Here is a 14027-nt window from a genome sequence, read left to right on the forward strand (position 1 = left end):
AAGGGAGGGTCTAGAAGAGAAGCATCCGTCTTGGTCCCTGCTGTTCGCAGGGGCTTACCCTGGCTGACACATAGCAGGCCCCTAAAACATGAGCCACAGCTGTTATATGACTAGCCACCATTCGCAGGGGAGGAGGGGGTCTGGTGTCCCCATTTTACAGGAGAAAAACTGAGGCCCATGTGGAGAACGGCCCACACAAGGTCGCACGGAACAGGTGGCAGGGGTAGGCGCTTTCACCACACTGTGTGCCCCGCAGGCCCACAGGTTAAGAATGAAGCCACCAAGACACACTCGCAGAGGTGATCTAAGAGGTTAGATGTGCCTCGGCCCCCGGAAGTAAAGGGGGCCCAGACAGCTTCCTTCACACTCGGCGCTCACATTACAACGCACAGGCGTCTAAGAAGGCTGCCTGTCACAATACCCGGTCGCGGGCTCCGAATGCAGCCCTGCACCTTTAAATCCAGACTGCGTCAGAGAGTCCCGCCCCGAGGGAGCGTGTCAGTTGGCTGGGGGGCGGGGCATACCCTTCATTGGCTGAGCCGCGCAGTATTTTGGAACACGTGTGCTGGATTTCGCGCTCCGATTGGAGGCAGGGTCTGCTTGTCTGCGTCCTGCGGCTTCCGCGGCCGCCCCCGGGTCCCTCAACGTTGGGTTCCAGGTTCCTTCTCGTTCCATTCCCAGAAAGGTCCGAGCTTAGGGGCCGTGGTCCTGCTGCCTCCTCCGGTCATTGTGCGGACGCTGCGACGCAGGTACGGCTGGAAGGCGGCGGGGCGGCCCCCAGAGTCAACGGGCCCGGGGCTTGGTGCGCTACGGAACGCAAATCGGGGGCGTGGCCCGCCGTCGCCGCTGGGTAAGGCCGGGAGGGTTTGGGAACCAAGGCCCGCGTTCGAATCCCAGCCCGGCCCCCTTCCCCTCTTGGTCTCTCGGTTTCCCTGCGAACAGGGCGTCACCCGCTCACCTAGGGCTGCTGCGCGGCCCGCTCAGCCCAGGCCCAGGGCAGGCAGATTTGACGGAGGAGGAGGAAGGCCAGAGGGCCTCCAGGGCACCGGTGCGCAAACTCGGGTTATTTTCAGCCACCGGTGCCCTCTCCCGCTTCTAGGACCTGGAAGGCTGTGGGCTGAGGCCTGTGCGACCCCGCAAGCGGTGGGTCTGAGTCCCAATTTAGACAGGTTGGGAATATTTAAAGCGCTTTACAGTTTGCAAAGTAGATTCCTGGTCTCTCTGGGGTCGGGTGGCAGTATTGATCCCCGTGTCACGAATGAGGAGGCTGAAACCGGCCCTGGGGCCGTAGCGGGTCACCCGTTTGGCCTGGGATCGCCCCAGAGAACGTCTTATTTTTAGTCTGGGGCGAATGGGCGGGTGTCCGGGGCTGAGTCACACAGCACTTCAGGCTTCAGCTACTGCAGGCATCTGGTCACCTGGCAACTGAGCCCCTGGCACCCACACTCTGGCAGGGCAGGTAGAAGTCCTTGGTGCCCGGGCAGGCTGTGACCTCATGGTCATCTGCTCAGGCCTCTCTGGGAGAGTTCTGCATGTCGTCTGATGTCCTAAGGTCACAGCGCCGCTCAGCTCCCAGGAACTGAGGGCAGTGTCCGGCTCGCAGAACGTGAGGCTGGGGGTTGGTGGACTGGGCCGCAGGAGATCTTTGCCTCCACCTCCCAAGTGCAGGGCCCCACCCAACCACACACTGCTGCCCATGCCATCTTACAGGTGAGCAAACAGGCTGGGACCCAGGCCCTCACCTTACCTTCTCTGTTGCTTGGCCTCCTAGCAGCTGAGAAGCATCACCCACCGCCACCAAGACTGAGAGGCCCAAAGAGCCCACTGTACAGAGGTCCTGGGCAGCCCTTTTTCTGGGTCTTGATCTTTTAGGTCACCTTGCTTGTTGCCCTGCCGGAGGGGCCTCGGCCCTTGACTTGCATGTCTTCATTGGCCTGCCTGGGCAGCTTGGGCCATCTCACTCTGCCTGTGCTCTGACTTGGTAGTTCTGCCTCTTGGGGCTACCCTGTCAAGATTTGGGGGGTAACTGGTCCCAGAGGTCCCCCAGACTGGTGGGGGCCCCAAATATTGTTGGTCTTCTCTGGACTTTGGGGTCTTCTCAAGAGGTTATCATAGAGAGCTGCTGTGTCCTCTGGTTAGGAACCTTAAGATGAGGCTGCTGCTAAGGACCTGGCCACCTGGCACAGAGGATCCGTCAGACTCTGGGGGCGGATGAGAGTCTGAAGGCCTTGTAGTTGTGGGCTGGAGACCTTATCACTCACTGTGCAATCTGGCAGCCTGGAGCTCTTTAAAATACAGGTGGTGGTGATAAGACCCACCTTGCGGGTTTCTGGTGATGTCAGCGGTCCTAGAGGATAGGCCCCTTCATTGGCACAAGCCTCAGGGCCTTTGTGAGCTTCTTTCCAGGGGGTGGGTTGTTTGCAGCTTTGAGAGAAAGGGCTTGGCAGCTCCCTCATCTCATGAGAGATGGGGACTTGGGGCCCCAAAATCCATATTCCTATCCCAGCCCTGCCCTTTCTCAGGTAATTTACATGGTTCCCAGGACCTTGGTGTCCTCCCCTGTGGATGGGTCCCTTTCTCATGAGAAATTCTCAGAAAGCCCCCCTTATGGGCTCCGCTCTGTTACCCAGCATAAGGACAGCCAGAGCACCTATCCACAGCAGCCCCTCTACCAGCCTGGCCACCTGCACCCTGAGCTGTCCCTTCACCCCTGGCTCTCTTACAGGCAGACCATGGCAGAGTTCTCCCAGAAACGGGGGAAGCGGCGTGGCGATGAGGGGCTGGGCAGCGTGGTGGACTTCCTCCTGGCCAATGCCCGTCTGGTGCTGGGCGTGGGCGGGGCTGCTGTGCTGGGCATTGCCACCCTGGCCGTGAAGCGGGTAAGGCCAGGCTGGTCAGGTCATGCCTGAAGCTCCTAGAGGAGGACAGGGTTGGGCCTTGCAGAGGGGCCCTGGGGAGGGGTGGGGACTGCCCAAGGCCTTCATGGGAGACCAGGTCACCTGCTTCTCCACCCCAGCACCCTGGTCTGCTTTTCCCCTGGGCTTTGCTGTAGCTGCCCAGACTTCATCTACTCTGTATGACTCTGCCTGCAGTTCATTGACAGGGCCACTAGCCCACGGGACGAGGATGACACCAAGGGAGACAGCTGGAAGGAACTGAGCCTGCTCAAGGCCACGCCACACCTGCAGCCCCGGCCTCCACCGGCTGCCCTCAGCCAGCCCATGTTGCCCTTGATCCCCTCGCCTTCTGCCCCAGGTGAGTGGCACTCCTTCCCCTCTCACGTTGGTGGATACCCTTTTGTTGTCACATTTGAGAGATGAAGCCCAGGCTCTCCCCTGACTGACCCTGTGCAAGTCCCTGCTTCTCTCTGGGTTGTGAGCTCCTCAGACATTTAATGGGGGTGGTTTTTCTTTGCCCTGCTCCTGTAGCAAGGTGGCAGCGTTGTGATGGTGGAGAGCTTTAGATGGGGAAACTGAGGCCCAGAGGGGCATGACCTGTCTACTTCCTCTGCATGAAGCTATTTTAGCCATAGGGCCAGGGTGTTGGACTCTGGGGCAATGAGAACTCGTCACCAAGCACTCACTATAGCGAGGACCTGGACTGAGTGCCTTCCCAGGTGAGGACAGTGAGGCCCGGGGATATCACACAGCTAGTCGTTGGGTAGTGTTTTCTTAATTAATCACAGGCTGTTCCAGCATGTTCCTCGCCCCTTCACTCTGCAGAGGAGCCTGCAGAAACTGATCTTCAGGTGACACTACAGCTCAGCTCCCCAACACCGCTGTGTCTGACACTGCAGGAGAGGCTGCTGGCCTTCGAGCGGGACCGTGTGACCATCCCAGCAGCCCAGGTGGCTTTGGCCAAACAGCTGGCTGGCAACATTGCCCTGGAGCTGCAGGCCTACTTTCGGAGCAAGTTTCCAGAACTGCCCTTTGGGGCACTTGTGCCTGGGGGGCCACTCTACGATGGGCTGCAGGCAGGGGCTGCTGACCATGTGCGTCTCCTGGTGCCACTGGTACTGGAGCCAGGCCTGTGGAGCCTGGTGCCGGGCGTGGACACTGTGGCGAGGGACCCTCGCTGCTGGGCCGTGCGCAGGACTCAGCTGGAGTTCTGCCCCAGAGGGAGCAGCCCCTGGGACCGCTTCCTGGTGGGGGGCTACCTCTCCTCCCGCATCCTGCTGGAGCTGCTGCACAAGGCGCTGGCTGCCTCCGTCAACTGGCCGGCCATCGGCAGCCTGCTTGGGTGCCTGATCCTACCCAACGTGGCCTCGGAGGAGCTGCTGCTAGAGGTGCAGCACGAGCGCCTGGAGCTCACTGTGGCCGTGCTTGTGGCAGTCCCTGGGACCAAGGCTGATGACCACCTCCTCCTGGCCTGGCCCCTGGAGGGGCTGGCGGGGAACCTCTGGCTCCAGGACCTGTATCCAGTGGAGGCTGCCAGGCTGCGAGCCCTGGATGACCGTGATGCTGGGATCCGCCGGCGGCTGCTGCTGCTTCTGTGTGCTGTCTGCCGTGGCTGCCCGGCCCTGGGGCAGCTGGGCCGGGGCCACCTGACCCAGGTGGTCCTGCGTCTGGCAGAGGACAACGTGGACTGGACGGAGGCGGCCTTGGGCGAGCGCTTCCTGCAGGCTCTGGAGCTGCTCATCGGCAGCCTGGAGCAGGCCAGTCTGCCCTGCCACTTCAACCCCAGCGTGAACCTCTTGAGCAGCTTGCGGGAGGAAGAGATTGACGACCTTGGCTATGCGCTGTACAGTGGCCTGCAGGAGCCCGAGGGGCTGCTCTAGGTGGGTGGGAACAGGTGACTGGCATGTTTTCTGATGCTGGGGAGCTGTGCCCACCTCCCTTGCAGGGATTTGAAGAGTTTTTTTTCTAGCTTTCAGCCAGAACAAAAGAGGGTAGCTTACTTAAACCCACGGCACTGGTATGTGCTTGGGCTATGGTAACTGTAAACCCTGAGCCCAGAGAGCTTGGGTCACTGTCACCTGAATGTGGCTGGGCTGCCTCAGGCAGCTTGGAGTGCCAGCCATTCATGAAAGCACCCTTTCAACCCTGGGGGCCAACCGCAGGACCTTGGCTCTGTCCATCACCAGCAACGAATCCACTGATAAAATGTGGATTCTGCCATCCTGGGTAGGGATGAAGGCCAGCTTTCCATTTCTGCTGAGAGAAGGTGACTTCACGCTTTCTCCGGCCCCAGCTCCAGGTGTTTTGAGGCGTCCAGTGCCCCTGGTGGTAGGTATGGTGTGTTCTGTTCCCCAGGGGCTGGAGTCACCTGGTGCCCCTAAAGGACAATTTTTTAGCTGTTAAAGGGTGGTGTTTTCCTGCTCTCTTCTGTGTGTTTAGTTTTCTTGCTGTGTTCTCGAGCCCTGGAGCAGTAGCTCAGTGTCACTTTCCACCCACCTGATAACTCAGGACAAGGGCCCTTTTCCCTCCAACCAGGTGAGTGTTTTCTTCAGGCAGCCGAGGGCCCTGGGGGAGCCCCCTCCTTCCCGGGGGAGTTGAGGCCCTGAGCTGCACTCCCTACCCCACAGCTGGGGCATCCCACTGGAGCTGTTCCAGGCCCCACTGGAGAGGAGGGGACCTGCCTCCCCACCAGAGAGGTCCAGCCCACAGAGCCGGCCTCCCACCGTGCCAAAATCAATTGCTCTCAGCTGATGTCTGTATTCTGACTTTGAAGCCTGTTAGAGGTAAAACGGGGTGCTAGAGGAGGGAGATTCCACCTCCCCTCCCAAGTGACCCTCCTCCTGCCTCTGGTATCCTTCCTGCTGAAACAAAGCTCTGCTTCGAAGATGTGAACAAGAATAAAAAGAAAACATTCTAATGTATGTGTAACTCAGGCTGGATAAGGGGGTCTTGGCGTTTTCATACGCACCTGTTTGGGGTTTTCTGTAAGTTCTGTGGCTTGTCCTGGCACCTTCGCAAGAGCGCTTGAGGTCAATTGGTGGTGGTAGAGTTTACTTAAAAAGTGGCATCTTAGACCAGGCATGGTGGCTTACGCCTGTAATCCCAGCACTTTGAGAGGCCAAGGCGGGTGGATCACCTGAGGTCAGGAGTTCGAGACCAGCCTGACCAACATGGTGAAACCCCGTCTCTACTAAAAATACAAAAATTAGGCTGGGCGCGGTGGCTCACGCCTCTAATCCCAGCACTTTGGGAGGCCAGGCAGGTGGATCACGAGGTCAAGAGATTGAGACCATCCTGGTCAACAAGGTGAAACCCCGTCTCTACTAAAAATACAAAAATTAACTGGGCATGGTGGCGTGTGCCTGTAGTCCCAGCTACTCGGGAGGCTGAGGCAGGAGAATTGCTTGAACCCAGAAGGCGGAGGTTGCGGTGAGCCAAGATCGTGCCATTGCACTCCAGTCTGGGTAACAACAGCGAAACTCCGTCTCAAAAAAAACAAAAATTAGCTGGGCATGGTGGTGTGCACCTGTAATCCCAGCTACTTAGGGGGCTGAGGCAGGAGAATTGCTTGAACCCAGGAGGTGGAGGTTGCAGTGAGCTGAGATCACGCCACTGCACTCCAGCCTGGGTGACTATTTTGGAGGCTGGAAATCCAAGAGTGAGACATGTCTGGTGAGGGGCCACATCCTGGTTCATAGGTGTCCCCATCTAGCTGTCCTCATGTGGAGGAAGCGGAGACATCCTCTCCTAGGGTCTCTTGTAAGGGCACTGAACCTACCCATGGTGGGGGTCCACACTCATGATCCAATCACTTCCCAGAGGCCCCATCTCCTGTTAGTGCCTTGAGGGTTAGGATTTCAGCATACAAGTTTTAGGGGAACACAACCTTTTTTTTTTTGAGATGGAGTTTCGCTCTTGCCCAGGCTGGAGTACAGTGATTTGGTCTCAGCTCACTACAACCTCCACCTCCCAGATTTAAGTGATTCTCCTGTCTCAGCTTCCAAGTAGCTGGGATTACAGGTGTCCGCCACCACGACCGGCTAATTTTTGTATTTTCAGTAGAGATGGTTTCACCATGTTGGCCAGGCTGGTCTAAAACTCCTGACCTCATGATCTACCCGTCTCAGCCTCCCAAAGTGCTGGGATTACAGGTGTGAGCCACTGCGCCCAGCTGAGGGGCACAAACTTTCTGTCCATGACAAGTAGGGTACGTGGAAGGAAAATTTGAAAAGCTTGGTGTTGCTTTAGTAATGGGAACCAGCCAGTTTGGGCTGTTTCTTCCCAAAAGGCTGAACTGCCAAGCCCTGAACCCTATTTTCTGGAATTGGTGGGCTGTTCACGGCCCTTCAGCCATGCCCATCAGTTTTTAGAAACCTGTGTTCTCTACCTCCCTTGCTCCTCTCTGTGGCTCCACAAGTGGGGAGGAAACTTGCCCCACCTTGTGCAGGTGAGAGGCCAGGGCATCTTAACCCCCACAACCCTGAAGAACCAAAGCCAAGGCTCACTTCCTATTACCAGATGACAGATGTGGCCCGGGGAGGGCTCTGGACCATGGTGCAGGGCTGCTTCCAGCCAAGCTGTGCCACTTGCATCCTGCTGGTCCTTCCTGAGGGGACTCACCTACCCCTTCCAGCTGTGACTGCAGGACCCAAGGGAGGCAGGAGCATGCAGAGCAAAAGGGATGGTGGTGTAGGCCTCTGGGTGTTGGGAACAGGGCAAGGGGCGGGCATGAGGGCTCCTTGTAGAAGATGATATAAGGGTCCAAGATGGGAGACATGGCTGAGGTCCATTCCAATCACTTGATGCTGGAGAGCTTTGAGCAGTTTCCCTGGTGGTGGAGGGAGAGCACAGGACCAGCCTGGGGCAGAGCCTGTGCCTCAGTCCTCTCATCTCTTACATCTCTTAACTGGGTGGGGGTCATGCAATACTTACTCCCAGGTGCTTGTGAGGATTAATGAGTGGGCAGTGCTAACAATGTCTAGGAACAAGGACTGGTGGGCCTAGCTGTGCCTCACCCTCCAGCTACACTCCAAGCACCAGCATGGCAAGGCACTCCCAGCTGCCAGGCCAGTCCCTGTTTGGAGTGCAGCTGTCTCTAGTCACTCTACTTAGACAACCAGACCCCAACACAAGCTGGATGTGGGCCAATCTGTAGAGGTCACTTGCTTCAGGTAGCTCTAAATTTCCCTTCTCATACTATAGCTTTTTTTTTTTTTTTTTTTTTTTTTTTATGTCCAGGATGAGTTAAGAGGGAGAGAAATGTTCATGGTTTCATTACCTAGCTAGGGTGAATGTCTGGGTCTTCTGTTTCTAGACAGAGAACAGGAAACAAGTCACTGTCTTGCTAGGAGCTCTGCATGACCTCTTGCCCTGGGCTGTCCCAGCTGATGGGCGGTGGAATCCCACCCACTCCCCTCCCCACAATGCAAGGACAGCCCCAGCCCCGCCGGCCTGGGAGCGAGGTGTGGGCTTGCCCAGGCTTTGGTGTCTTAACACTCAGAACCTTTGGCTGATGTGACTCAAATTTCTTGTTTTACCTTCACCAAGTGACCCAGAGCCAGGAGCCTTGTTGACTGCAGTAAGGCAGTGACTACCCCTGCTTAGAATGCAAGGATTGCTAGGGAAGATTTTAGAAAAAAGACTCCAAAAATGGAGAATCTAAATGTATTTCTTTGAAAATGTCACCCATAGATCCTCTACCCCAACTCAACAATAAATTTCACCAAATAGCATTTCCTTTGTGTAAATCCACTCGTACCCACTTCTTTTCAGGAATACTTAGCTGTGGGATTGTCCTCAAAGGGGGACCATTTATTCCTGTAGAGCTGACCTGTTCAGCTCATTTCCATCTCTGCTGCTAAATTTAAAAAAGCAAACAAAAAAACAGGCTGCGTATGGTGGCTCATGTTTCTAATCGCAGCATTTTGGAGGTTGAAGCGGGAGGACTGCTTGAGGCCACAGGTTTGAGACTAGCCTGGGCAACATGACCAGACCTCCTCTCTACAAAAACTAATTAGCCAAGTGTGGTGTACACTTATGGGCCTAGCTACTCAGAAGGCTGAGGTGGGAGGATGGCTTGAGTCCAGGAGGGTGAGGCTGCAGTGAGCCATGATTACGCCTGGGATTACAGGCTGGTCTCAAACTCCCGGCTTCAAGCAATCCTCCCAGCTCAGCCTCCCTAAGTAGTACTGGGATTACAGGTGTGAGCCACTGTATCTAGCCAACATTTGCTTTTTTTTTTTGAAATGGAGTCTTGCTCTGTCACTCAGGCTGGAGTACAGTGGCCCAATCTCTGTTCACTACAACCTCCACCTCCCTGCTTCAAGCAATTCTCCTGTCTCAGTCTCCTGAGTAGCTGGGATTGTTAGGTGTGCACCACCACGCTTGGCTAATTTTTGTATTTTTACTAGTGACGGTTTAACCTATGTTGCCTGGGCTGGTCTCGAACCCTTGACCTCAAATGATCTGCCCACCTCAGCCCTCGGAAGTGTTGGGATTATAGGTGTGAGCCACTGTGCCTGGTCAACATATGTATTTAAATCTTAATTCCTTGAGAAAGCTAAGGCTGTAGTGGACAAAACCCACATGTGTTCCAAAGACAAACACCAGTGACTCTGGTGACCTGCACTGGGTCATCTCTGCCCTGCTTGCCAAATTCCTAAGACAATGAGACCAGTTAGTTCAGCAGGCAGGGAGGCCACTGGGCTTGCCTGCATGGGTTTCAGAAGGAACCTTCCACGTTCAGACTGCAGGCCAGACCCTGACTATATTCACGTTCTCCAGAGGGACAGAACCAATAGGCTGTATGGATTAGTAGAAAGGAAGTTAACTGGGGAGAACTGGCTTATAGGATTACAAGGTGAAGTCCAGAATAGGCTGCAAGCTGTGGAGAGAAGGAGAGAAGCCAGTAGCATGGCTCAGTCTAAGTCCAAAAGCCTCAAAACCAGGAAGGCCCAGAGTGCAGCCTTCAGTCTGTGGCTGAAGGCTCCAGGAAGCAGCTGGTTCAAGCCTCCGAGTCCAAAGGTTGAAGAACCTGGAGTCTGATGTCCAACAGCGGGGAAGAGGAAGCAAACATCTGGCATAGGAAGAGACTCAGCAAGCTGCCCATTCCCCTTCCACCTGCTTTGTTCTAGCCATGCTGGCAGCTGATTTTGATGGTGCCCACCCACATTGAGGGTAGGTCTTCCTCAGTACACTAACTCATGTCAGTCTCCTCTAGCAACACACTTACACCCAGAAACAATACCAGCCATCTGGGCGTCCCTGTGTGAACTGGTAGTCTAAGGTGGGGATGACCTGGTGAACATAGTGAACTGGGGTGCCCCAGTCCAAGAAACTTGGAGATCCAGCTTGTGAACATCCCAAGTCCTCGGCTAGATTCTAGAAGAGGCAGGTGGTGAATTCATCCCAAAGGGCAGTGGGGGCTCTGCCCATTGTCTCAAAAACCAGTGCCAATGCTGCTGTTTGTGTCCCCATAAGACTGGCTCTGGGGGTGGGGGTACTGGATGGTGGTGACAGGGCTTTTTTTTTTGTTGAGATAGTCTCCCTCTGTTGCCCAGGCTGGAGTGTAGTGGGGTAGTCTGGGCTCACTGTAACCTCTGCCTCCTAGGTTCAAGTGATTCTCTGCCTCAGCCTCCTGAGTAGCTGGGATTATAGGCACCCAGCTAATTTTTGTATTTCTAGCAGAGACGGGGGTTTCACCACATTGTCCAGGTTCATCTTGAACGCCTGACCTTGTAATTTGCCCACTTCGGCCTCCCAAAGTGCTGGCATTACAGGTGTGAGTCACCATGCCTGGCTGACAGGGCTTATCTTTAATTCTGGATGCTCTAAGTATCCGGGGTGGGATTGGGCAGAGACTCTTCAACCACTACCAATTGTGTGGGCTGGTCTTGTTTCCTCTGCTCTCAGTGCAGTCACCTGGGGAAGCACATGCAGCATGTCAGCCAGGCTTCTTCACCAGGAGATGGCAGGGAAGCCTTCAGTTACCCCATGGGCTCTCAGCCTTGGTGTGGAGAGCAAGTAGGGCTTTTTACAAACTCTGATGGGGTTGGAGGGGACATGGCATCAGAGACTAGGTTTCAAGGCCAGGATAGCTGCTTGGTAGGGGAAGACACTTAACCCAGCAAAACCATGGTTCCTGCACAAAACAGACAGTAGATACTGTTTGGCTGGCAGTCAGGAGGTTGAAACCACTGTGTGACATCCTGGCCAGTGCCTAGTTTCTGCTAGATCCAGCAAGGTGGGGGGAGGGTGGTCATTTTCTTTTCTTTTTTTTGAGACAGTTTCGCTGTTGTTACCCAGACTGGAGTGCAATGGCACGATCTTGGCTCACCGCAGCCTCTGCCTCCTGGGTTCAAGCAATTCTCCTGCCTCAGCCTCCTGAGTAGCTGGGACTACAGGCGCGCACCACCATGCCCAGCTAATTTTTGTATTTTTAGTAGAGACAGGGTTTCACCTTGTTGACCAGATGGTCTTGATCTCTTGACTTCGTGATCCACCCGCCTCGGCCTCCCAAAGTGCTGGGATTATAGGCGTCAGCCACCGCGCCCGGCCCATTTTCTTCTCAGTTTTGCATTGCACAAGCTGCTGATGTGGCTCAACACAGGGACAAACCCTTCCAGTCAATGTCAATGGGGTGGGATGTGCTGCATGCTGCTAATCTGAGTGGGCCATCAAGAGACTTCGAAATTCCAACAGGTTTGATTTGTGAAACTTTAATTTGCAGTTGTACCTGACTGCAAGCCTTCACCAGAGAACCTCAATATAAACAAGGATACCCCATTATGGATGAGGCAACTGGGGCTCCAGGGATGAGGGCACACACCAAGGGTGGCAGAGCAAGCCAGGAAGCAGGAGCTGAGCCTGGGTCTGATCTCAGATGCCCAGCCCAGTTCATGGTGCAGCCAAATCCTGCAGTTTGGTTTTGAGAAACACAGGAGTTGCCTGCAGAGAGACACAAAAACCACGAAGGGCATCTGGTATCCAGAAACTATGAAGAACTCCTACAACTCAACGAAGACAACCGATTTAAAAATGGGTGAAGAAACTAGGCGCAGTGGCTCATGCCTATAATCCCAGCACTTTGGGAGGACAAGGCAGGTGGATCACCTGAGGTCAGGAGTTCTAGACCAGCCTGGCCAACATGGTAAAACTCCATCTCTACTAAAAGTACAAATTAGCTCAGTGTGGTGGTGGATGTCTGTAATCCCAACTACTTGAGAGGCTGATGCAAGAGAACTCTTGAACCCAGGAGGCAGAGGTTGCAGTGAGCTGAGGTTGCACCACTGCACTCCAGCCTGGGCAACAAGAGCAAAACTCCATCTCAAAAAATAAAAAATAAAAAAAATGGGTGAAGAACTTAAATAGACATTCTCCAAAGAATGTACACCAACAGCCAGTAAGTAAGCCTGTGGAAAGATGGTCAATGTCATTAGTGACTAGGAAAATGCAAATCAAAACCACAATGAGATGTCACTCCATACACTAGGATGACAATACACTAGGATGTCATCCTAGTGTATGGAGTGGCATCTCATTGTATAATAAAAAAAAAATGTGTTCACAGGATGTGGAGAAGCACGACCTCTGGTGCGCTGTTTGGTGGGTGTGTAAAATGGTGCATCCACTGTGGAAAAGTTTGGCAGTTCCTCAAAAAGTTAAAACATGGTATGAACCTACAATTCCATTGCTAGGCATATGCCCAAAATAACTGAAAATGGGTCAGACACCCATACACCAATGTTCACACAGTGCTATTCACAATAGTCAAAAGGTGGAAACCACCCAAATGTCCATCAACTGACAAATGGATAAATATGTGGCATATTCATACAGTGGACTAACAGCAATAAACATCAAGGACTGACACATGCTACAATGTGGATGAGCCAAGTCAAACCAGACACAGGAGGTCATGTAAGGTTAAGATTCCTTTTTTTTTTTTTTGGAGATGGAGTCTTGCTCTGTTGCCCAGGCTGGAGTGCAATGGCGTGATCTTGGCACACTGCAACCTCCGCCTCAGCCTCCCAAGTAGCTGGGACTACAGGTGCATACCATCACGCCCAGCTAATTTTTTGTATTTTAGTAGAGACAGCGTTTCACTGTGTTTTCCCAGGCTGGTCTTGAACTCCTGAGCTGAGGCAATCTGACCACCCTGGCCTCCCAAAGTACTGGGATGAGCACCTGCACCCAGCCTGGATTCTTTATTAAGGCAATGAATTCTGGGTGTCCTGGCTTAACTGGAGAGACAATGAAGCTTATTCTGCAGAATCAATGTTACCACAGCCACCTCCTTGCATTACACCATGCTCCTCAGAACATCTATGGAGAGAAGCCCGGGGCAGCCTGGATAGGGCCTGCTTCATGAGTGCTGGCTGCTCACTTGGGGCTTTCTGGAGGTGAAGGAAGCAGCCCTGGGAGCTTCTTGCTTGGCCACTCAGTGGGCTTCAGCTGGGACTGCACCAGTTCTCTGCTAACAGCAACCATCCTTGGGGAGTTTGAGGGAGCAGCTGTGTGACTTTTCAGCAGTGGCTGGGCAGAGAGCCACTGTCCAGCAGAGCTGACCTGCTCCAGAGTGGTCTGGACCTTGTGCTCCTTAACACAGGAAGGCCCAACTCCAAAGGCCAACAGTGTTCTCCAAGTTTCCAGGACACTGAATGGCCACTTGGTCCTGATTAACTCATTCCCCAACACAAAGGGGACAGGTCTGAGAAAGTGGTGTGCTCTACCCTACCCTGCCCTCATCTGTTCTGAGGACAAAAGGGACGGGTGTGTCCAGGCTGGTGGCAAAGGCTGCATTTCCGGGGTTTCTTTGCTGTGGATCCCATGTCTGAGGAACTGGCCCGGGGCCTTTTGCTTCTGGCCTCCAACCCTAGGGTTCCTCCTCCGCCTCTTTTCCAGGGCAGGGCTCCAGAAGTCCCTGTGGGGAGAGTCAGGGGAGGGCTGAGGTTAGAACTGACATGCAGAAGTAGCAAGTCCCAAACATGGTGACTCATGCCTATAATCCCGGCACTTTAGGAAGACGAGGCAGGAGGACTGCTTGAGCCGAGTTCAAAACAAGCTTGGGCAACATGGCAAAACCCCATCTTTAAAAAAATACAAACATCAGCCACATGGCTCGGCATAGTA

At 54.4% G+C, this 14027-nt stretch overlaps 2 protein-coding genes across 14 annotated transcripts in view; one reads left to right on the plus strand and one right to left on the minus strand.

Moving 5' to 3' along the window:
* The first annotated feature begins 673 nt into the window (after positions 1-673).
* MIEF2 (mitochondrial elongation factor 2) lies at positions 674-5816 on the plus strand. 8 transcript variants are annotated; one of them, XM_008996439.5, is made up of 4 exons: positions 674-850; positions 2726-2879; positions 3093-3255; positions 3723-5816. In XM_008996439.5, the coding sequence occupies exons 2-4, from the start codon at positions 2733-2735 to the stop codon at positions 4775-4777; spliced, it is 1365 nt and encodes a 454-aa protein (XP_008994687.2). In that variant the 5' UTR covers positions 674-850; positions 2726-2732; the 3' UTR covers positions 4778-5816. The 8 variants fall into 8 exon arrangements, with proteins under 8 accessions (XP_008994687.2, XP_078229247.1, XP_017827724.2 ...); XM_078373121.1 differs by having other exon boundaries at positions 3797-5816; XM_017972235.4 differs by having other exon boundaries at positions 674-749.
* Positions 5817-11598: 5782 nt separating this feature from the next.
* The window catches only part of TOP3A (DNA topoisomerase III alpha), a 40092-nt gene continuing 37663 nt past the window's right edge, over positions 11599-14027 (minus strand). For 3 of the 6 annotated variants that reach the window (XM_078373118.1, XM_035300157.3, XM_035300158.3), the window contains one exon: positions 11599-13818. In XM_078373118.1, coding sequence (XP_078229244.1) covers positions 13640-13818 — 179 coding nt within the window. In that variant the 3' untranslated portion in view covers positions 11599-13639. The remainder of the gene's footprint in view (positions 13819-14027) is intronic. The other 3 variants (XR_004743253.3, XR_004743252.3, XR_013535600.1) reach the window with 1 other exon arrangement.

The sequence above is a fragment of the Callithrix jacchus genome, chromosome 5 (assembly GCF_049354715.1).
Source record: "Callithrix jacchus isolate 240 chromosome 5, calJac240_pri, whole genome shotgun sequence".
Taxonomy (NCBI): domain Eukaryota; kingdom Metazoa; phylum Chordata; class Mammalia; order Primates; family Cebidae; genus Callithrix; species Callithrix jacchus.

Bases quoted from the DNA above. Each gene is read 5' to 3' on its own strand.
- MIEF2 (XM_035300152.3), top strand. The intron at 2,880-3,092 runs GTAAGGCCAGGC...CTCTGCCTGCAG, and splicing joins CCACCCTGGCCGTGAAGCGG to TTCATTGACAGGGCCACTAG. The intron at 3,256-3,722 runs GTGAGTGGCACT...TTCACTCTGCAG, and splicing joins CCCCTCGCCTTCTGCCCCAG to AGGAGCCTGCAGAAACTGAT.